We start from the raw sequence: 21,397 nt of genomic DNA, 5'->3' as shown, positions 1-21,397 counted from the left end.
TCTAGGCAATAGCTGCTCTTTCCTATCACCTACTACATTCTGTTGCCAATTAACTCTCCCCTCACCCCCCCACTGACTTGGATGTTTTACATAAAAAAAATAATAATTGTGATAATTCTAATGATAATTCTATTTATTATTGCTATGGATTGAATTGTGTCACCCCCTCCCAAAAAAAATTCACGTTGAAGCCTTAATTTCCAATGTGATAGTATTTGGAGATGGGGCCCTCCTGATGGGATTAGTGCCCTTATAAAGAGAGCTTGCTCTTGTTCTTTCTGCCATGTGAGGATTCAGAGGGAAGTTGGCCACTGACAAGCCAGGAAGAGAGTCCTTTTAAGCCCCTGGCCATGTTGGCACCCTGATCTTGGACTTCCAGCCTCTAGAACTGTAAGAAAATAAACTCCTGTTATCTAAGCCCCCCCCCCCCAATCTATGATATTTTGTCATGGCAGCCTGGGCTGACTAAGACAATTATGAATAAATAGCATCACTGATAATAATACGTAGGATCTCACATTCACTGAATCCTTACAATGACCTTGCTTTTGGACCACCACCCTATGTTACAACTTTAGTAGATTAAGGAGAGAACCAAAAAGAGGCATAAAGAATTTGTTAGAAACAATGGAATGGTCATTATCTTGAGTGTGGTGATAGTTTCTGGGAGTATACATATGTCAAAGTTCATAAAAATCATGTGTCTTTAAGAGGGAAGTTCATTGAATATCAATTAAACATCAACAAGATGCTCGCATTTGTTTTAAGGTTAAGAGATATACCCAAATCTCCAAGCTAACAGGGCACAGTTGGAATGGGAACATGAGTCAAGGATCTCTCCATAAAACCCAAGACTCATTTTGCGCAGCTCATTGTGATGGGGGAGGGGGAAGGAAAGGGGGGAGGGGAAGAGGGGGGAGGGAGGGCACCTCCTTATACACTAGCACTGGCTGACCAGCTTTAAGCACACTCCATCCCATGCTCCTCATGTCAGTGATCAAAGTTCCAGCTGAGAGAACTTCTATCCTCCGCAAAAGTCCCGGTAAATCTCTTAAGACTCTGAATAGAGATTTGAGTGTTTTCAGAGTTAAAAGCCTTCACAGTGAGCTGCTTGAGACGCTTTTCTCAAAGAGGAGGGCTGATGCCATGCCCACATACTTGCTGCTTCCTGGCACCCGGGGAGCATTTTGGAGAAAGAAAACTAATAGCCACACAGGGAGGGTGTAGCGAGATACCAGTCTCCCCGGGTGCCCATGGGAGTTTGGGGGCTCTCTGCCCGGGAGGCTAGGAAAATGTCGTGGCGCCAGGCTGTGGAGCACAGGGTCAGGCAAGACGGCACTGGTGAGTATTAGGGCTGGCGTCCGCGGCTTCCGGCCAGACGCTGGCCACATGGCGATGAATGAGCCTGAGTCCCACACTCTCAGCTCTCAGATGATTCTGCAGAGCAGTGAGACCCAAAGAATTCTGCCCCAGGGAGTCCTGGCTGCCCTTTCCTGCCATCCCTGAGATCCACAGATGCCCAAAGCCTTTCTGGGTCCTGTGGGGGCACACTGCACCCCGCTCACACCTGCTGGACAGGAAGGCGGGGCCCTGGTTCTGCTCTCAACTCTGCCACCACCTGGCTGTATGACTGGCCAAACTGCTTACCCTTTTTGCTCCCTGATCTGCAAAAGCAGAGCCACAAACGCCTGCCCTGCCCACCCCTACGGCTATTGTGAGAATTCGGTGGAATGAACAGATGAGACAATGCTTGGAAGAGTGCCAAGCCCACTTCCTCGCACAAGGTGTCAGAATCACAAAAACCCCATGGAGTTCGGAACATCCTGTGTCGCTGATGCAACATCCCAGTGGCCAAGTGCCCATGTCCAGGCCTGGGTGCTGTGCCCACTGCTGGACTTGGCATCACTGGTATTATCTGCTCGTCACGGGCCTGCCCTGCAAGGCCTCGTGTGTACATGGCGTTTTGGCTCTGCCGTGCCCGGCTGCCCCTGGGAGGTGTCGGGTGCACCGAGCCAGCCTCCGGGGGAAAGCCTGGGCTGGCATGTTCAACCCCTGCCTTGGCATGGAGAAGCCGGCATCTGCCCTGAGCTGCTTATCACAGCGGCCAGGGAGCCAGGCGCCTGCTCCCACTCCAGTGACAAGGGAGGGCCCTGCTCCGTCAGCCCCCAACCTCCGGCCAGGTCCCCACTCTCAGTAGAAAAGGACCTCTCCTGGCGAGAGGAGCAGTCGACACTTCTTGGAACAATCAGCAGGACCAGCTTTGGAGGAGAGACTTCCAAAGAATTGAGGATCAAACTCTTTAAGGCCGATGCCTTCCTGTTTACCCAGTGATTTAGATGCGATTAAACTAATGGAGACATAATATCCTCCAACTAGCTGGCCAGGAGCCGGCCAGCCAGACCTCAGATGGTGTGACAAGGAAATGGGCCCTGCAAAAGCTGGTGGCAGACTCCAGACAAAGACCTCATTCTGAGTCCTCGGCACTGTCTCCACCCAGGACAGAGCAGCTGCCAGGGGCTGGAGGCCCGGGCCGGGGGCTGGGGCAGGGAGCGGCGGCCAGGCGGGACTTGCCCTGATTCCTTGAGTCTGAAGTCCCCCATTCATTCCCTGAGCAGAGAACCCTGCAGATGGAAACCACAACAGGCATGTAGCTTGTTTTCTTATCAGTGTTTGAAGTGATTGTGTGAAAACCAGAAAAGGCCTTTGCTCCATTCTGTTTTTGTAGGGAATGCTGAGTAGTTGGGGAAGTTACGGCCGCCACCAGACCCTTTGCTAAGTAACGGGCCCTGCTGGCACAGGCTGAAGGGAAAACTGGAGCGACAGACATCAAAATTACCCACAGAAGCCCTGCATAGAGCGTGTGTGCTTATGTTGCAATTCATCAGGGGTCCGGAGTCTTTTTCTGACCGCCCCACTTTGGCCCCAGGAATTGAATTTAGGCTACAGGAGACCCAGGAAAATCTCTGATTAGCCAAGAAAACCGGCAAGCCCTTCCGGAGAGTAGACGGGAAGGATCCAAAGTCCCCGCTGGCGGGGGACCGTGGTCCGACTCTGGGCAGCACTCAGAGCACTCTCTGACATGTTGCATGTACCCTCAGCCCAGGGCTCAGGTTTCCGTAAGCAGAGGGGTGAGCGGGCAGTGACAAGGAGCAGGCAGGCGCTTGGGCAACAGCGTCTCCCACCAACGTCACCTGTCAGAGCCCGAAGAAGACGGCGTCTAGTGTTTCAGAGCGTGTCCATGTTATCGCCCGCATCACATACCTTGGCAAGACCTCCCATCCTCGTTGAGGGTAAAACCAGGGTTGCACGTACAGGAATAGGAGCCAGGAACATTCGCACACAGCTGCTGGCAATAGCCGTAGCGGCATTCATCAATGTCTGGGAACGGAAACCCATGCAAGGTAAGACATTTCTTCTCAGTCCCCGACGCCCCCCCCCCCCCGTCCCGCCCCCCTCCGCCATCGTGTCATTACTGCCCATCCCCTCTGGAGAGAGATCACAAAGGGAAGCCAAGGGGAGCTGAGTGTGAGAGATGGTGAAACCCTCAGGATCTCAAGACTCGATCTCCTATAATCCTCCTCGACCCTCCTCAATCCTATGAACCCTAGAAACTATCCTGAAAGTTGTGGAAGAAATTTCGGCTTAGAGCGGCCTCTCAGAGCTTATTCACATTAAGAACCAAATCGGAGACCCTTGGGAAGGGACAGGTTAGCTCAGAGTAGAAGAGGAATCTACAGGCTCCTCACTAGCTCCATCGACCACAGGAGTGTCCGGCTGTCGGGAACAAGAGCAAATGTAGGTAAGGACAAGCTGGCAGCACCGCCGTCTGGAGACTCCTGGACCCAGTGACACAAGGACACTGGAGCTCACCTGGGGTCTCCTCCTTGCACCAGAGCAGACAGATTCTGGAGAGACACCCCTCCTCCGAGCCAAGACTGCCTTCCCTGAGCAAGCAGCTTGTGAATGAATGGGTCCTTCCAGCGGAGCAGGCAGCATGGCCTCCCTGCTGACGTGTACCCGGCCATGGGGAGCCTGCTGTCCCCGGGAAAGCACTCCCAGCCCCCCAAGCTGTAGGCTGATGGGCTGGAGAGTTCACTCCTATGGGATAGGATGTCTTGAACAAAGCCGACAGGTGGAGACAGAGTCCTTACCGACACAAGCACCGGCTGTGACCAACATCTGACTGTAGCTATAACTGGTTCTCACCTCTTCCTCATTTACCCTAAACTAACCACATTCCCTCCCTGGTACCCTGGTTCCTTTGGAACAGGGTCCACCCAAGGGCTCTGGAGGCCAGCTCAGAGCCTCAATCTCTGTGCCTGGCTCCTACTACCTGCTGCCAGAAAGGACCTCCCCCTCCCACCTGTTCAACCTTCCTCAGAGACTGTGCCCTGCCCGCCCTGTGATTCTGCTGTATCTCTGAGACCCAGATACTTCTAACCGGGCCCACCCCACTGAGTGCTTTGCAGCTCTTGCTTAAAAAGTACATCAACTTGTGCAGTTGCCAGTCCCCCTCTTGCTGGGGTGCAGCTGGATATATCGCCCAGGACAGGGCGGCAGCAGGGGAAGCGAGGACACCTGAGGGCAGGGGTCCCCAAACTACGGCCCGCGGGCTGCATGCGGCCCCCTGAGGCCATTTATCCGGCCCCCGCTGCACTTCCGGAAGGGGCACCTCTTTCATTGGTGGTCAATGAAAGGAGCACATTGACCATCTCATTAACCAAAAGCAGGCCCATAGTTCCCATTGAAATACTGGTCAGTTTCTTGATTTAAATTTACTTGTTTTTTATTTTAAATATTGTATTTGTTCCCATTTTGTTTTTTTACTTTAAAATAAGATATGTGCAGTGTGCATAGGGATTTGTTCATAGTTTTTTTTATAGTCCGGCCCTCCAACGGTCTGAGGGACAGTGAACTGGCCCCCTGTGTAAAAAGTTTGGGGACCCCTGCCTTAGGGCTACCTTGGAGGAAAGGCAGCCCCAGCCCCTTATTTTTCTCCAAAAGCAATGCCGCCAAAGGTACACAGAAGCGGTGGTGAACGGCTACAGACTTTGTGTTTTAACAGATAAGGAAGAGCCTGGCCAGGGGACGGCATGAATTCAGCCCCAGCTAATACAGGTCTTCACTCCGGACGTGAGGTCTGAGCAGCCCACGGCACCAGGTTAGACCTGCAGGCGTGTCCCTCCCAGAACCACCCTCCCAGGTAGAGGACTGTTCTAGCGGCTGGCCACCCTCAGGTCCGGAGGGGTTTCCTCGGCATAATCAATCCAGCCTGCGTGTCCCTGTCACCTGATCCTCTCTTGCGCCCCCTTTGTGGTGGAAGAAAAAAATGGACTGAGAAACAGGAGACAGATTTTTAGTCCCAATTCACTTTGTCCAAAATGTCCCTCCTGTTTGAGTCTCAGTTTCCAACTCTATAAAAGTTGAATGACATAATATCTAACATCCCTTCCAGCTCTGAAATTCTACATATTAAGTTCCCATACAAATAAGCTACTCACAATGATCCGCTTATGTTCAAAGCAGTGGCATCAAATTTTCCGTAATAGCTGAGGCTGGCTAAATGCACAGCGACCATCATATTCACAAATGCCCGTGTACAGCCAGCTCTTTGGTGCGGGCTGGGAAGGGAGGCCCACGCCAAGTCTAGGTTGGCTTATCAGGCCCCGAGAAGGCTGCGGACACGGCCCTAGAGCCGACCTCAACTCAGTCTCGGTCGAAGGAGACTGGGATAAAAGAACCTTCTCTTTTGGTTTCCATGATGCTGTTTGGATTTGTTTCTCAGCAGCTCCAGGACTGACTTTCAGACAACAGAACAGTGTCTTAGAGGATTTAAACTGGCAGGGCCTTCCCCAAGAAAACAGCATAGAAATCACACCCTCGAAATAGAAATGGAACTGACAGCTATAGATTGCTATGAATTCAACTCGCTTGGCTAGACCAAAATCTAGGGGGAAAGAAAGGAAAATAATCCTCCAGTAAAAATAAACAGAGACATCATAGAGCAGATGCCAACTGCAAGAAACAAAATTCTCCATTGGTGATGGCTGACTCCTGAACAGTAAAGTAAAGCCGCGAGGGGGCTGGGCATGCTGGTGGCTACGGCGGGGCGCTGGGCGGAGAGGGTGATCCCTCACAACCTACTGATCCGCGTCTGGGACTTGGAACTCTGCTGTGACTAAGCAAAGTATTCCCTTCTCTTAGTATGATTTCTAACTAGGACAGAATAACTCTCACCTTTATCATTTCCTGCCTTGGATATAAACTTTCTGAGGGAAGGTGTAGGTAAAATCAAACAGGAGCTTTAAAAAGACATTCAAAAATTCTTATGCCTGACCAGGTGGTGGTGCAGTGGATAGAGAGTCAGCCTGGGACACAGAGAACCCAGGTTCGAAATCCCAAGGTCGACAGCTTGAGCATAGGCTCACCAGCTTGAGCGCGGGGTCGCTGGCTTGAGCGTGGAATCATAGACATGACCCCATGGTCGCTGGCTTGAGCCCAGAGGTCACTGGCTTGAAGCCCAACGTCACTGGCTTGAGCAAGGGGTCACTGGCTCAGCTAGAGCCTCCCCCCTCTAGTCAAGGCACATATGAGAAAGCAATCAATGAACAACTAAGGTGCTGCAACAAAGAACTGATGCTTCTCATCTCTCCCTTCCTTTCTGTCTGTCCCTATCTGTCCCTCTCTTTGTCTCTCTTGCAGAAAAAAAAAAAATCTTATGATGATATGACAGTGATGGTGACAACTGGTTTTTAAAAGGTGGTGGTGATACACGTAAGCTCAATAGCCTTGTACCTCCCCCCAAGCCCCTGCAAAGCAAAGACCCCTGCCCTTAGGCCACCCAGCTATGCCCACATTTCACAATACCCCTGGCAACCATTAGCTTCCAAGAGTCCCGCGAGCCCTGGAGAACTCTTACCTAAGCACTGGCCTTCCAGCAGCCAATAGCCGTCAGTGCAGGAGCACGTATACCCTCCTTCGGTGTTGATGCAAATCTGCGTAGGGTTGCATTGGTGGGAGTCTGTGGCACACTCATCCACATCTGTAACACAGACACAGTCCAAAGAATGTCACCTACGTCCGCTTAGAGCGCTGGAGCCAGCAAAGGTGCCAGCTGCTGGCTTGTCTGGCTGGGAGGCAGTTGACCATGTCTTTGGGTTATATCCAAGAAGAGAGAGGCACTTCCCTGCTCTATCTGGGTGCCCCAAGGAGATCCAGGTCTTTTGGGGGGAGGGCAGAGCTAGTAGTCTGCCCTGCAGAAATCCACAAAGTGAATTGGCCAAGAGGAGAACATATCCATCAGCTTTTTCTGCCATTCTAGCCCATCATTCTCTGAAAGCAGGCTACCTTGATAATAACTGTTACTTAATTTAAAAATGCATTTTGGTTAGTCTTACCCATTCACGTGTTAAATAGGGGTCTTTTGTGTACCTACTGTGTGCATAGAGCTATGATACCTCTGAGAACACAACAGAAGAAAAGGAAATGTCTCCTGACAAAGGAAGCTTGCCAGCTAAGTCACCGATTGGATCCATCCATGACAGCCTCTCAGTCCGAGGTTCCTGCCCCTTTGCGAAGCTTCCCGGAGCCCTCACTGTTCCCTCCGCCCCTGTGGCTGATCTCTGTGCCCTCTGCTCACACTTGGATTTCTACTCTGCTACATGCCCATGGCCATCTGTCTGGCGGTGTGTAGGTGCTTGTGTCCAAGTCAGTCCCATCTTAATTGAAAGCTTCAAAGCATAAAGACCACGCTGTAGTCATAACCGTATTTCTCAAGACATCTGGTGTACACATTCAGCACTCAAAACTGTTTGTTTCAGCTAAAACGAATCCTTCTTCCCTGTCTCCCCAAACTGCTTGTTCAGGAGAGCCTTCAGAACCCTCTAACCAGAACTCCTGACGTCTCACTCTCATTTTGACCTAAAGGCCTGGACATGCCTGGCCTGGCTCCAACCTCTTTCCTTCGCCCGTCCTGCCCACACCTCTCTGCACCTCTGTCCCCCGTGTCACTGCAGTCAGGGTTTGTTCACTGGCCCTCCCTCCCTGCCTTCCCCGAATGGACCATCGCACAGTTGGAAACAACATTCAAAGCTGCAATTCACCGAGCCTGTGTAGTGTGCCCAACACCTCACATATGTTACTGTAGTTATTCACAATCGCCCTCTGCGCTGGGCTCAGCACCCCCCCCCCCCCATTACAGATGGGGAAACTGCACTGAAGGAGCAAAGAAGCAGCCAGCCGAGAGCTCAGCCCAGGCCTCCCTGCCTGCCTGCCTCCAAACTCACCCTGTGCAGGAAGGACAGCGGCCCTAACGCCCGGGACCAAGCCAGTTCAGGAGGGAGCCGGTAGACTGGACAGAGGAGAGAAGACTGTGTTTGTTCTGCCTTTTCCTGCCCCTCCTGGAAAACTGTCTTCTGACATCGCATATTGCAGACTGTGGTGGGGAGGGCAAGTGTAAGCTCCCTGAGGCCAAGGGTCTTTTGTGACCCGGGCCTTTGCAGCTGCGAGCTCAGGAAGCAGGCATAACTGATTCAATGAAACATTCAGCCAGGCAAACAACGGTGTCTCGGGTTCCAGTGACACCAGCACAATCCACCACCCACCTGCAACAAGTCAAACACCACAGCCGCATGCGTGCACTGCGGGGAGCCTGGCTTCAGCCCTCTCTACGTGGACGGACTCTAAGAACCTGGTTCCAAGGTGGCGGCGGCCTCCACTCCACCCGACACGCTGACCACGCACAGGCTCGGGGGCAAGGGCCCAGCCCTGTTCTCAGCTGCAGGAGCTCCTGCCTCTGCCATCAGCCTGCCTCCCACCCCTGGCTCTGCCCACCCAGCACAGCCTCCCGGGGGAGCTGTGAACAAGGCTTGGGCAGCAGCCACGCCTGCGCAAAGTCTAGGATAATAAATAGTGCCACTATCGGCTAGAGCACATTTACATTTTTTCCGGAGGGGAGTGATGGATGGCAATTGTACCCTGGGAACAACACTGCCTTAGGAATGTGGGCTCCTTTTCCTGCCTTGAGGGGAACCAAGGGTGAGGGAGACCCACGGGGAGAGCACCCTCAGAGAGCCTTGGTGACAGCAAGTTCCCAGGGCCCTGTCTGTGCAACGCACATGCACACAGCACGCCCCCAGGGCCCCAAAGAGAAGCCCAAACACTTGCAAGTGGACCAGACTGAGCTCAGAAGTGCCGGCGGGGCCCAAGTGTGCACATGCGTGCGTACACACGTGCACACACAAAGGCACATGCAAAACAGTCAAACCTGGACACAAAATCTTGAAAGTTCAATCTTTGGAGAAAAAAAAGGACTCCACTACTTTTACTGAGTTAATGAACGAACTTGGTTATCCTGCATTTCTGCTGATGTACATTTAAAAAACTAAATTTATAACTTTTACCATCTGATTGAATGGATTGTTAATATAAATGTATTTTGAGAACTTACGTCCCTGGAGTTTCCTTTTTTGGGGGGTCGTCCCATCTTTGTATCCTCAAAGCACACCTAGTATAATGCAGTGTCCACAGGCCACGTTCAGTAACTATTTGGTGAGTGAATGAATGAACATGCGAACAGCAAACATTAATGCCTTTACTTCCAGACAAGTTATTCCCAGCCAGCTTGCTACCAAGACCATTCTGGTGCCTGGACTCTAACACAAGCAGCCCCACTGAACACCACCGTCAGCAGGTACACCGGCGAAGCGGCCCCAGAAACGTTCACCTGGAGGGCTCCGCCCGGGGCTAGAAGACCCATCACACATTCCAGCTCACAGCGGAATTGCTTACATTAAATACCTTTGACTTAAATAACAGAAGGAAAACTACATTGAATCACTCCAAGGATATTCTTTGGCAAAGCATCTTTTTCTGCATCAGTGGAGAAGTATAAGTTACGGCAACCTGAGTAAGCATCATCCTCGGACGCAAACCGTGTCTGCTGTTTCCTGTCCTTCCTGTGTGATATTCAGGAAGTCTCCTGGGAGAAGAGAAGGCTGGGTTCATTCAGTCACCTGCTCACTCATTCTTTCATTCATCCTTCATGCTCTGCCATGTGTGTGTGTGCGCACGCTCACACGTGTCCTCTAAACCTCCAGGTCATTTGGGACAGCTAGCCTTGTACCCAGTCCCTCCATCTGTACCAGTCCCCATGGGAGGCTTTCCTGAGAGTCCTCCTGCCAGCTCCCGCCTCCCTGCTGTGAGCTGCAGCCTGGGCAGCTTCCTGGGTGCTTGGAGGATTGCCCCACAGCAACCACGGCTTATCTCTCCCCAGGCAGGGTAGCATCCATCTGCTGCCCCGGCGACCAGCACCCTGGCAACTGGGGGAAGTACTTGCTGACTTCCCCAGAACCTGGCAGCCAGTGAGAGCCCAGAGCTGTGCCTGCCCAGGAACAGAGCATCCTCTGCGGTGAGCAGCTCAGCTCTGCCCCACGCAGCTCAGCTCTGCTCTGCCCCACGCAGCTCAGCTCTGCCCCACGCAGCTCAGCTCTGCTCTGCCCCACGCAGCTCAGCTCTGCCCCACGCAGCTCAGCTCAGCTCTGCCCCACGCAGCACAGCTCTGCCCCACGCAGCTCAGCTCAGCTCTGCCCCACGCAGCTCAGCTCAGCTCTGCCCCACACAGCACAGCTCTGCCCCACGCAGCTCAGCTCTGCCCCACGCAGCACAGCTCTGCCCCACGCAGCACAGCTCTGCCCCACGCAGCTCAGCTCAGCTCTGCCCCACGCAGCACAGCTCTGCCCCACGCAGCTCAGCTCTGCCCCACGCAGCACAGCTCTGCCCCACGCAGCTCAGCTCAGCTCTGCCCCACGCAGCACAGCTCTGCCCCACGCAGCTCAGCTCAGCTCTGCCCCACGCAGCACAGCTCTGCCCCACGCAGCTCAGCTCAGCTCTGCCCCACGCAGCACAGCTCTGCCCCACGCAGCTCAGCTCTGCCCCACGCAGCTCAGCTCTGCCCCACGCAGCTCAGCTCAGCTCTGCCCCACGCAGCACAGCTCAGCTCTGCCCCACGCAGCTCAGCTCAGCTCTGCCCCACGCAGCTCAGCTCTGCCCCACGCAGCTCAGCTCAGCTCTGCCCCACGCAGCTCAGCTCAGCTCTGCCCCACGCAGCTCAGCTCAGCTCTGCCCCACGCAGCACAGCTCAGCTCTGCCCCACGCAGCTCAGCTCAGCTCTGCCCCACACAGCTCAGCTCTGCCCCACGCAGCTCAGCTCTGCCCCACGCAGCTCAGCTCTGCCCCACGCAGCACAGCTCTGCCCCACGCAGCTCAGCTCTGCCCCACGCAGCACAGCTCTGCCCCACGCAGCTCAGCTCTGCCCCACGCAGCTCAGCTCAGCTCTGCCCCACGCAGCTCTGTCCAGGCCATCACCCCTTCCTGCTGACGTCCCTTCAGGGCAAACATTCACAATCTGAAACAGGTGCTGCTTAGGAAAGTCATCAAAACCAGTCCCCTCTTCCTTGACCCCCTCCCAACCTCCAGGAGGCCACCGGCAGAAGTGGCCGCCTGCCCTCCAGCCAGCAGGCCACACACCAGGGGTGCCGGTCTAGGTTTCACACCACTAGTGCGTCTCCTGTTGCCAGCAGGACGGAGCTTCCTGAGGGCCGGTGCCTGAGGCAGTGACTGAAGAACGTCCCTCAAGCCCAGGAAGGTCTCACGGAGGCGCCAGATGGGGAACCGGCCTCCAGTCATCGGGCCACACTACCCAACGACCTGGGACAGCAGAGGAATGGGATCTTCTGGGCCGACTGAAGGGACAGTGCGGGGGGGGGGGGGGGGGCAGGCCACAAAGACACCTTGGAGCGGGTGACTGTGATGGAAGCAAGCGGTCACAGCAGCCTGTCTCTGTCAGACGAACTCTCAGGACTCAGGACCCACACTGTCGTTTCTGCTGACGACATGTCCTTCCCGGGAGTGGGAGTGGGCCGGCTCTCGGGAGACAGCACGCAGCCCACTCTTCCGCCCCATGTAGACCAGCGGCTCCAATAGAATCTTAGTGTTCACTCACACAAGAGATTTCATAAAAACCTCTACAGCTAGCTATACAGATGTACTGTGCTGACAGAACTATACATAACGTGCTTGACTATAAATGACATGTATATGCATGCCGACTATTTCTTATATTTGAATGTACATATTACATATGAAACATATAATATTGGATAAATACATAGTTTACATAAATTCATGTATATACATATTTATATATTATATATTTACATAAACTTATATATAATATGTATGATATATATACACATGAATTTATATTTAATCACTTATTCCAATAAGTTAGAGGGGAAATACTCAAACTGCTTTCCTAACAAATTCTAATTGAAATAGAGTGCCCTTCAAAACCTGGAAAACACTACACAACAAAGCAGAGACGAACGGCTCCCGCCTGCGCATAGCGAGAAGACTTCCTAGGCCACTCTCCCAGCACCGACACTTCAGAGGAAAAAGACCCGAGGCCTGCGCCTCCCAGGAAGTACTCGTGGGCAAAAAATAAGAACTCTGGGGGCAGGCAGAGCTGGGGTGCAGCCAGGCTCCCGCACGTAATGGCGGAGTTTTAATGAGCAGGTTCGTTACCCTCTTGGACCCTCAGGTGCCCTGTAAAACAGAGCTGCGGCAGCCTGCCTCATGGGCTGCCCCGGAGTTCTCAGACTAGTGTGTTCACAGGTCCCGTCACCACCATCTGGCACATCGCAGGTGCCCAGGAAACATGGCTCCCTTCCTTGGTACAGGGCTCGCTCTTTCTAGCATCTTGGCTTCTGCCTCCTTCAGGCTCCGTTCTGGAGGTCAAGAAAGACACCAGGATGACAGCCCTGGGGCTCTGAGGTATAATAGTTCTCTGGTTCAACCAGAGCCAGAGCCAGGGCCAGCGACTCTCCCAGCCCCTGAGAGCCCCAGGCACGTGCTCGGAGACTGTGGCCAGAGGTGCGCAAAAGCAGGGAGCATTCCTTCCCGGGCTCGGTTTCCCCCCGCACTTCGGCTTCTCTGGGTCCGTCTACGATGCTGTGACGGTAGACCTCGAAAGCCGTGTGTGTGTGTGTGTGTGTGTGTGTGTGTGTGTGTGTGTGTCCTACTGAATCCCACAGCCGAGCAGGATCACCCTTCGCACCATCTGCGCTTCGTGCCTCTGCCTGTGTCTTCCCTCCCCGAGACTGAGAACGCTGGCAGCACTAGGCCCACAACCTCAGCTGAACGTCTCTGCCCTGTGTGAGAACAGCCGTCAGCCAAGAGGAAACATTCTCAATGGGTGACACTGGAAGGAACTGTCCCAAAGTACTTGGAGGGCTACACCTTTCCAAAGGCCTCCACTAGTCCTTTTTTGGACACAGCAAAATCATTTCCTTGGTAGTAAATTTTTACCCAGTGAAACAACATGTTTTCCCAGCCCGTTTCTGTTCCTTCCTCGCTCAAATTAATGGGGCTTGATAAGAAGGAAGAAAATAACAATGGTACATTCCTTCGTCTCCGATTGAAGCCAGTTTCAGGCCTGCTGCTGAGCTGGGCCAGTTCCATTTTTCAGCAAGACAAGCCCAGCCAAAGCTGGAAGCTGCACAGGGCCTACTTCCCAAACACCTGCTTAATTAAAGACCTCAGCGTTTGAGAACTCGCTGGTTGGGTTCCCAGGCCATCTGCACTCCATGTGTCTGTGGGTCCACGGGCCATCGCCAGGAACCAGGTCTTTCTGCGCTTACAGCACTTCTCCGAATGCTTGGTACTAAGCGGAGGGTACGAAGCTTGCTCACGTTGTACCTCCATGAGGGCAACAGATACGCGGTCCATTTTCCAAGCAACACAAAACCCTCTCCTCTTAGAAGAAACCAGCTGGAACGCAGGGGCCAAACTCTTCATGAATTCTGCTTTTCTGTCCATAAAGCGAGAGCTTGGAGGAGACTCTGAAAGGCCCCTTCTAGCTCTGATCTTCTACAGAAACAAACTCTGCCGCTAATGGGGATCACATGACTTGGTTCTTGAGTAATGGTTTTCATCCAGAGTGCTTGGTAAACATCAGCTGACTTTGGTCACTTTCACACTGGGCAGTGGACTGGCCAAGTCCATTCAGACTTGCTGGTGTGTGAATGGTCACTGTAGTCATGGGGGATGTGGCGAGGGGGGGGGGACGGACAGACGGACGGACAGATCCCTTCCTGCCTGAGCATCCTGAAGATGTCCTGAGAGTAAAAGGACAGGCTGCTCGCTGCCAATCTAGACGTGGTGTTTTTACTTACAGGTCATGAGGCTTTGGTCCTAATTGTGACCGTGAAGCAAGAAAACAGGCCATCCCTTTCTAAGGACTGCTTGAGAGCACAGTCTGTACAGGCTGCGGCTCTTGACTCCTGTCCTTTCCCTCCCTGTTGCCCCTCCTCTTGACTCCTGTCCTTTCCCTCCCGGTTGCCCCTCCTCTTTCCAGTTCCCCCTCCTCCTTCCCTCAGAGCCTACTCCTTCCTGACAGCCTTGCCTCCCTGTTCTCACGTCAGGATCTGTGATATCCCTGTCCCCGTCTCCACTCCCTCCTGTCCGATGCTGTCTCAGTTCATGGTGTCACCGCTTGTCAGTATCCTGGGCTATAAACCCTAGTCATCCTCAAATCCCCCCTCCCCCTCCGCCGGCTCCCTACTCTCATGCAGCTCTTCTGAAAACCTTGCACATTCCCCTTTTCCTTTACATCCTCCACCCCCAAAGACTCCAAGACGTCACTGTCATTTCTCTAAATGACTGCAATAACTTTGTTACTAGTCCACCGGTCCCCAGTGTCTCCCCCCGAAAGTACAATAAACGCAGCTTCCAGAACCATCCGAGACAAAGACCCTGTGGCTCGACTACTCAAAGCTGAGTGTCCCCTCCTTAGAAAATCCAGAGCTTTTTTTGCGTGTTGCCTTGGCAACACAGCACATGGGGTCTACTTTTACACATGCACACGTGCTAAGCACAAACAGTTTGAGAGCGCTTGACGTTGGAGAACATGGTTCATGTGTGCAGCTCCGTTTCCTCCGCTAAACCCGAGTTTCTTGAAAGCAGGAAATGGATCTTACCCACATTTGCATCCTAAGCAACTAACAGCGCCTGGAGTGAGAATAGAAGTGACTTCTACTGGAAAGGAAGGCCAGCGGGGAAAGGCAGTTAAGCCAGAGGACATCAAAGGAAACCAGTGCCCAGCTCTGTGGCCGTATCTCACTCCCGAGGGGTGAAGGAGGTCTGACGACACAGCCCCAGGCCCAGCGTGGAGTGTCTGGGGGCTGAGGCCCCCACCCCTGCCCTTGCCCAGGGCTGATCTGAGAGCATGGACAACAAGAACTGGACAACACTGTGTGGTTGGCCTGGGGGAGTCATTTCCTCGTTCTTCCTGGACAGCTGGACATCCCACACAAGGAAAGAAGTTTTTTCTCAACAGTCAAAGGAGGGAGCGCATCAGAGGAGGGAAGAGGTGCACCTGCTGCCTGGCCTGAGAATGGGCATCCACCGGACCTCTTAGGGCACAACCAGGAAATGAGATCCACTTATCAAACTCGGGACAAAACCCGCAGCCTGCTGCCGGCTGTGAGAACACCCAGGTGTGCAAACTCACTGCAAGAGCTCGCTCGGCCCTTCATCAGCTGCAGACATTCTCGGCCGTCACTCTCGGAGCGTGCTATTAAAACTGCACGTGTTCTCATCCCCACCCATGATCAGAAAGCCCTGCCACCACGTCTGGCTCTGTCACTAACTAACCAGGGTCACCTGGTGCGTGTCACTGACTTTCTGCACCTGCTTCCTTGCTGCTGAAATGAGGCCGCCGTCGCCTGCCCTCCTGGGGCTTGCAGGACCACGGGGAAGACCGCTATTGAACACAGTGCGTGTGTGGAGGGCATTGCAGAGGATGGTGAGAACATGTCATCAGGAGTACCCCACATCTGGGACAATGACATAGGACAGTCCCTTCACACACACCCATTCCTGGAACCCGAAGCCGCCTAGGAAAAAGGAGGAAACATAAGTTATAAGAAATGGGCCAGCAGGTGAAGGAGGAGGATGTTGCATCCCGCGGCCCACCCACTGGGCTGGTCTCCTCTCCCACCCTCATTCCTCCACGCAGGTGCTGCCCGAGCTCCCGTCCCACCTCCAGCAGACGACCCCAGCATGGCAGAGAATAGCTGCCGAGGCTGCAGCTCAAGAGCAGGTGAAACCTCCGAGTGGCAGGAAGGGGTGAAAACACGGGGCCAGAGGCGTGCGGGGATGATGCCACAGAAAGAGAGGGGCGTCCTGGGGACACTGTCTCCTGGCTGGAAGGGGGACATGCGTCCTGAGAGTCTGGAAGCCAGGGCCTCACCCCAAGCAGCACAGGCCTGAAATAGCCATGCCCTGCTCCCTACCACACTTTGGACTTGGTAAGAGTTGGATTATATCACTTGAACCTAAAATAAATATTTGAACTGGTTAAACACTTTTCAGGATTGCGTGTTTCCCAAGCTGAAGGAACAGGGGCTGCCTATCTCCATCCAGCTCTCTGTGGTCACGAGCAGGCCACTCTAGCCCTCCCCGCCCGCCACGAGGAGCCCAGTGCCGAGTCCTGGGGCCAACAACACAGCTCTTCAGGATGCACTTACGCTGCACATGGTCACCATGAGCCAACTCTGCTAGAGGCACTAGGGAGTCAAGTGTAAGTAACACCTGAGCCATGTGGGTCTACAGTGACCAGGTAAGGGACCGGACAATCCCCTCTCTGCATGGTGAGTGCTGTGCTGGAGAGAAGAAGGGGGACGCTTCCAGCAGGAACAGGCTTCCTGGAATGGAAGCTATTCGGGTAAACCTAGGTGTGTGATGTGGCAGAAGCTGCCACAGTGGAGATTACCCTCTAACACCCATTCTCCCAAGTAAAGAATGTTTTCTGGCTTCCCTTACAGTGAAATGTGGCTATGTGGCTAAATTCTGGCCAGTGGGATGTAAGTAAAAGTAACATGCAACAACTTCTGGGTCATGCTTTAAAAAGAATAAGAGCCCTGTCAGGTGGCTCAGTGAAGAGAGCATTGTCCCAGTACACCTGAGTCGTGGGTTCAATTCCTGGTCAGGGTACATAGAAGAAGCAATCAATGAGTACACAACTAAATGGAACTAAATGGAATGAGTTGATGTCTCTCTCTTTTTCTTCTTCCTCCTCTTTCTTTCTCTACCCCCCCCCAAATCAATAGAAAAATAATAATTTTTTAAAAAGAATGAGCATGTGGTCCGGTTGTTACTTCCCTCCTCCCACTGGCTGGGATGCAGGTGTGATGAATGGGGAGAGCTGGAGCAGCCACCTTGCCTCCAGAGGTGAAAGCCACACGTTGAGTTTGGCCAAGCCACCCTACCGGTCCCGAACCGCCTGCCTCTGGACTTTGCCAGGAGAGAGAAACAAAATTCTCTCTCACCTAAACCCGTGTGTTCAAGGTCTCTTTGTTATGGCAGCTTAGCTTGTAGCCTAATTCAAATGAATAAGAGTTAGCCAGAGGAGTGGATGGAGCACGGTTTGTGCAGAGGCGCCAGCGGGGCACAGCACATTCCGAGAGCAGAGAGCTGCTGGCACGAGCAGACGCGTGGGTGGCGCAGGGGGAGGGAAGCCCGCTATGAAAGCAGCAGGTGCCCAGCGAAGGGGGCTGGAGGAGGAAGGGAGGGAGAACGGGGACGAAAGAACTGGAAAGGGGGGAAAGAAAAGAAAGAGATTGAAGAGATGAAACTAATTTTAGTGAAAACTAAATTTAAGGTTTATGTTTTAATGAACTGTCTAGGTTAGTGTCAATCAGAACAGCTTGACTTTCATATTTTAAAAAAGCCACAATAAGGTGAGCCCTCCAAAACATAGTCCCGATTCTGAAAAGTCGGGTCACGAGCCTGCTCAGAAGGCTGCTCACCTGGCTTCCTAGCCAACACGTTTTTCATCATCATCATCACAGCAGCAGCAGCAGCAGCAGCAGCAGCAGCAGCAGCAGCAGGGGAAATTCTAATGAAAAACCAGTAACAGCAGACGGCCCGATGTTCCCCTTCAGAGACCAGCACGTTTCTCGGGGCCCCTCTGCCGCAGGTGTCCTGAGGTTGTCGTCCACGGTCACCGCTCTGCCTCTGCTCCGCCCACTCTCTCTTCCACCCACTCCAGTCGGGCTTCCGGCTCTTCCCTCTGCCGCAGCCTCTCTCGTCAAGGTCACCCCCGCCCCCGCAACATCACATCCTACGGCTCAGCCCTCGCCCTTCCTACTTACTGCTCAGCGGCACACGGGGCAGCCAACCTCCTGCTTCTCCTTTAAGGACTTTATTCCAGGGACCCCAGGACCCCACCCTCTGTCGTGGCCGTCCACGGATGAATGGATCAACAAAATGTGATAGATACGCATCGTGAACATACACGTGGAATATTATTCAGCTTTAAAAAGGAAGGAAATTCTGACACACACGATAACATGGATGAATCTTGAGGACATTATACTGATACTAAGTGAAACAAGCTGGTCACAAGAAGACCGCTTTCGTGTTCTTTCATTTATCTGAGGGATCCACAGCAGTCAGACTCATAGGGACAGAAAGCAGATGGTGGCTGCCGGAGGCTGGGAGGAGAGGGGACGGGTGGTTAGTGGGTAACGTGTACAGACTTTGAGTTTTGCAAGAAGGTCTAGCGATATGAGCCTACTTAACACTACCGAGCTGTACACTTAAAAATGGTTAAGATGGTAAGTTTCATGTTATGTGTTTTTATCCCAATATAAAGTTAACATCTGTAAATCAAAGCATATCTCTTCACTGAAGTCCATTCTACACTGTGTGACCTGTTCCTGCCTAGGGACCCAACTGGCCCGTGAACTGAAACAAAATCCTGGTGAGGAGGGAGACGGCAGGACCAGGACCCCGACTCCGAGGAGCTTACCCCCCCGCCAGACAGCCCCCCCTCGTCTCGGCCCTTCTCCACAGCGGGGTTCAGACACGACCCCCCGGGGTGGGAGCAGAGCCCAGGAGAAAGGGAGTGGAGGGGAGAAAGGGAATGGAGGGGGAGAAAGGTGACAGCAGAAGGGTGGGGAGGAAGGATGGGGAGGAAAGATGGGGAGGAAGGATGGGGAGCAGAAAGGAAGAGGTCTGGACTATGGACAGCTTGGGTTTCTGAGAAATTTGGTTCAAAGGCCACACAGGTTGGTGGGATCATGGGATTTGGAATCAGACCTGTTGCAAATCCAGCCGTTTCCACTTTGTTTTTTTAGCTGTGTGACTGTAAACAAGTTTTTTGTTGTTGTTAATGTTTGTTTTTAGCCACTAAAAGCCCTGGTTTCCTCATTTATAAAAGGAGTTAGTGATGTTACAAAATTTATGGGGTTTTGTGAGGATCTCATGTAAATAGAGTCTTTGAATCATGCCTGGCACGGAGTGGCCCTCTGTCACATCTGACTGTTCCAGCTTCATGGCAAGAAGCAGGAGGAAGGAGAGGGGGGAGAGGAGGAAGGGAGCAGGTGGGAAACTCACCCCCTGAGAGAAGAGAAAACAGGGTTGAGAGCCCAGGGCTAGTTCAGAACCTCCTACTAGCTCATTGGCGGCCTTGGGGCAAGTCCTCGGCCTGTTTCCTTCCCTGAAAAGCAAGGTCTGAGGTTTCCTTTACCTGGAAAGGTACATGAATCTGAGTCCTCCGTGCCCCTGATGAGTTCACTAGCCTCATCCCCTTCCTGTCTACACCGCTGGCCTAGGCAGGGCTAAGGAGGCCCTCTGGAGGACGCAAGAGGAAAAGACGTAACACGGCTGCGACATGCCCACAGTTTGCCTCTGCATACAAAACCAAGGCCTGTGCACCAGACTAGGACAGAGCAGGAGAAATCTTAAGGTAAGAGGGCGACCGAATGGGAAGGGCTTTTAACTGATGCCACTTTTAAAAGTATTGGGGAGCACAGTAAAGGTGTCTTCTACTGTCTGGTTAGCCCCATATCAGGAATCTATTACAATATATAAACACTGTTATAGTGTATGACCATTGCTACAGTATATGAATATTGTTATACTATACGAATGTTGTTGCAATTTATCAATGTTGTTATACTGTGTTAATATTGCCACCTTCTGAGATTTACTCTAAAATAAGAATGTCTGGACCTCCTTCAAGACCTATTTAATAGGCCCTGGCTGGTTGGCTCAGCGGTAGAGCATCGGCCTGGCGTGCGGGGAACCCGGGTTCGATTCCCGGCCAGGGCACATAGGAGAAGCGCCCATTTGCTTCTACACCCCCCCCCCTTCCTCTCTGTCTCTCTCTTCCCCTCCTGCAGCCAAGGCTCCATTGGAGCAAAGATGGCCCAGACGCCCCGGAAGGGCAGAGCATCGCCCCCTGGTGGGCAGAGCTTCGCCCCTGGTGGGCGTGCCGGGTGGATCCCGGTCGGGCGCATGCGGGAGTCTGTCTGACTGTCTCTCCCCGTTTCCAGCTTCAGAAAAATACAAAAAGACCTATTTAATAGGCATCTTCAAAGGCACTTCTCTGGGGCTCAGGAAAAGACAGAGAAGCTAACGGTTTCCTCTTTTCTCCTTCATATGGCCATGTGGTCTTGATTCCAAAAAGAGGAATGTACTCATCAAAATAGAGATGGATCATTCATTCACTCACTGATTTAACAATACATATTGACTAATACAGAATGGATATATTTTTCATTCTTTGTCTTCAAATGCTCTTTACAAGTAGAATGCAGTCAATTTTTTTTTTTCCACTTTCATATTCTCTTAGGCAAGTCTTAGGTGTTGTCATCCCACTATTATAAGTGACAAAAATGAGGTGGAGATGATTATTGTGTAGAACAAAAAGTACAGATTAAGAACTCAACCAGCCTCACCACAGACTCATAATTAGGTTTATGTCAATTTTTCCATTGTTTAAAAGGGGGGATCATGCCTGATTGCTTTCATGGTTTCAGTGAGAAGAGTTTCCATTGGAGGAATTACCACCTTACAAGTATTTTTAGAGACTATTAGCATGAGAAAAGAAATACTTTTCTGCAGGTCATAGAAGACATAAATGGAAAGCAATGACCTAACTCTATTGCATTCAAGCCTGGGCCCGATGGTCTCATACTACCAGTTTTGTGAGCAGCCTCTCACCCACCTACTCAGTGTCTGCTTTCCAGGCCAAAGGAGGAAGGCGGTGGGCAGGCCAGAAGACGATTTTGGAGGACCGTTATATCTCTGATGCTCATTTGCAAGGCTATTTGGAATATGATGTAGCTGGCAGGACTGGACGACTTGGCTGAGCAGGAAGAGACAATTCCTCTAATGCCTGGTCACTAGACATTCATTCATCTGTCATTCATTAGATCGGCAAACATTTACCAAACAACTTCCACATTCTTGGCATTATGCTAGGCAGTGTGGATACCAAAGTGAACAAATCATGTTCCAAACAAACTTCACAGAATCAGTATCACATAGA

The 21,397-nt window shown here is 52.5% G+C and overlaps 1 protein-coding gene and 1 long non-coding RNA gene across 3 annotated transcripts in view; one reads left to right on the top strand and one right to left on the bottom strand.

Moving 5' to 3' along the window:
- FBLN5 (fibulin 5) overlaps nt 1-21,397 on the bottom strand; it is a 78,147-nt gene that overhangs the window by 20,916 nt on the left and 35,834 nt on the right. For both annotated transcript variants that reach the window (XM_066342559.1, XM_066342560.1), the window contains exons 5-6: nt 6,920-7,042; nt 3,262-3,378 (exon numbers count right to left, since the gene is read on the bottom strand). In XM_066342559.1, the coding sequence (XP_066198656.1) occupies nt 3,262-3,378; nt 6,920-7,042 (240 nt within the window). The remainder of the gene's footprint in view (nt 1-3,261; nt 3,379-6,919; nt 7,043-21,397) is intronic.
- LOC136376479 (uncharacterized) lies at nt 16,026-18,614 on the top strand. Its single transcript, XR_010746185.1, has 3 exons — nt 16,026-16,159; nt 16,432-16,639; nt 18,038-18,614. It is a non-coding gene; the product is annotated as an uncharacterized lncRNA (long non-coding RNA).

Source organism: Saccopteryx leptura, chromosome 6 (genome assembly GCF_036850995.1).
Source record: "Saccopteryx leptura isolate mSacLep1 chromosome 6, mSacLep1_pri_phased_curated, whole genome shotgun sequence".
NCBI classification, from domain to species: domain Eukaryota; kingdom Metazoa; phylum Chordata; class Mammalia; order Chiroptera; family Emballonuridae; genus Saccopteryx; species Saccopteryx leptura.
Note: the sequence above shows the minus strand (reverse complement) of the source record. Positions and strands in the feature narration are given on the sequence as shown.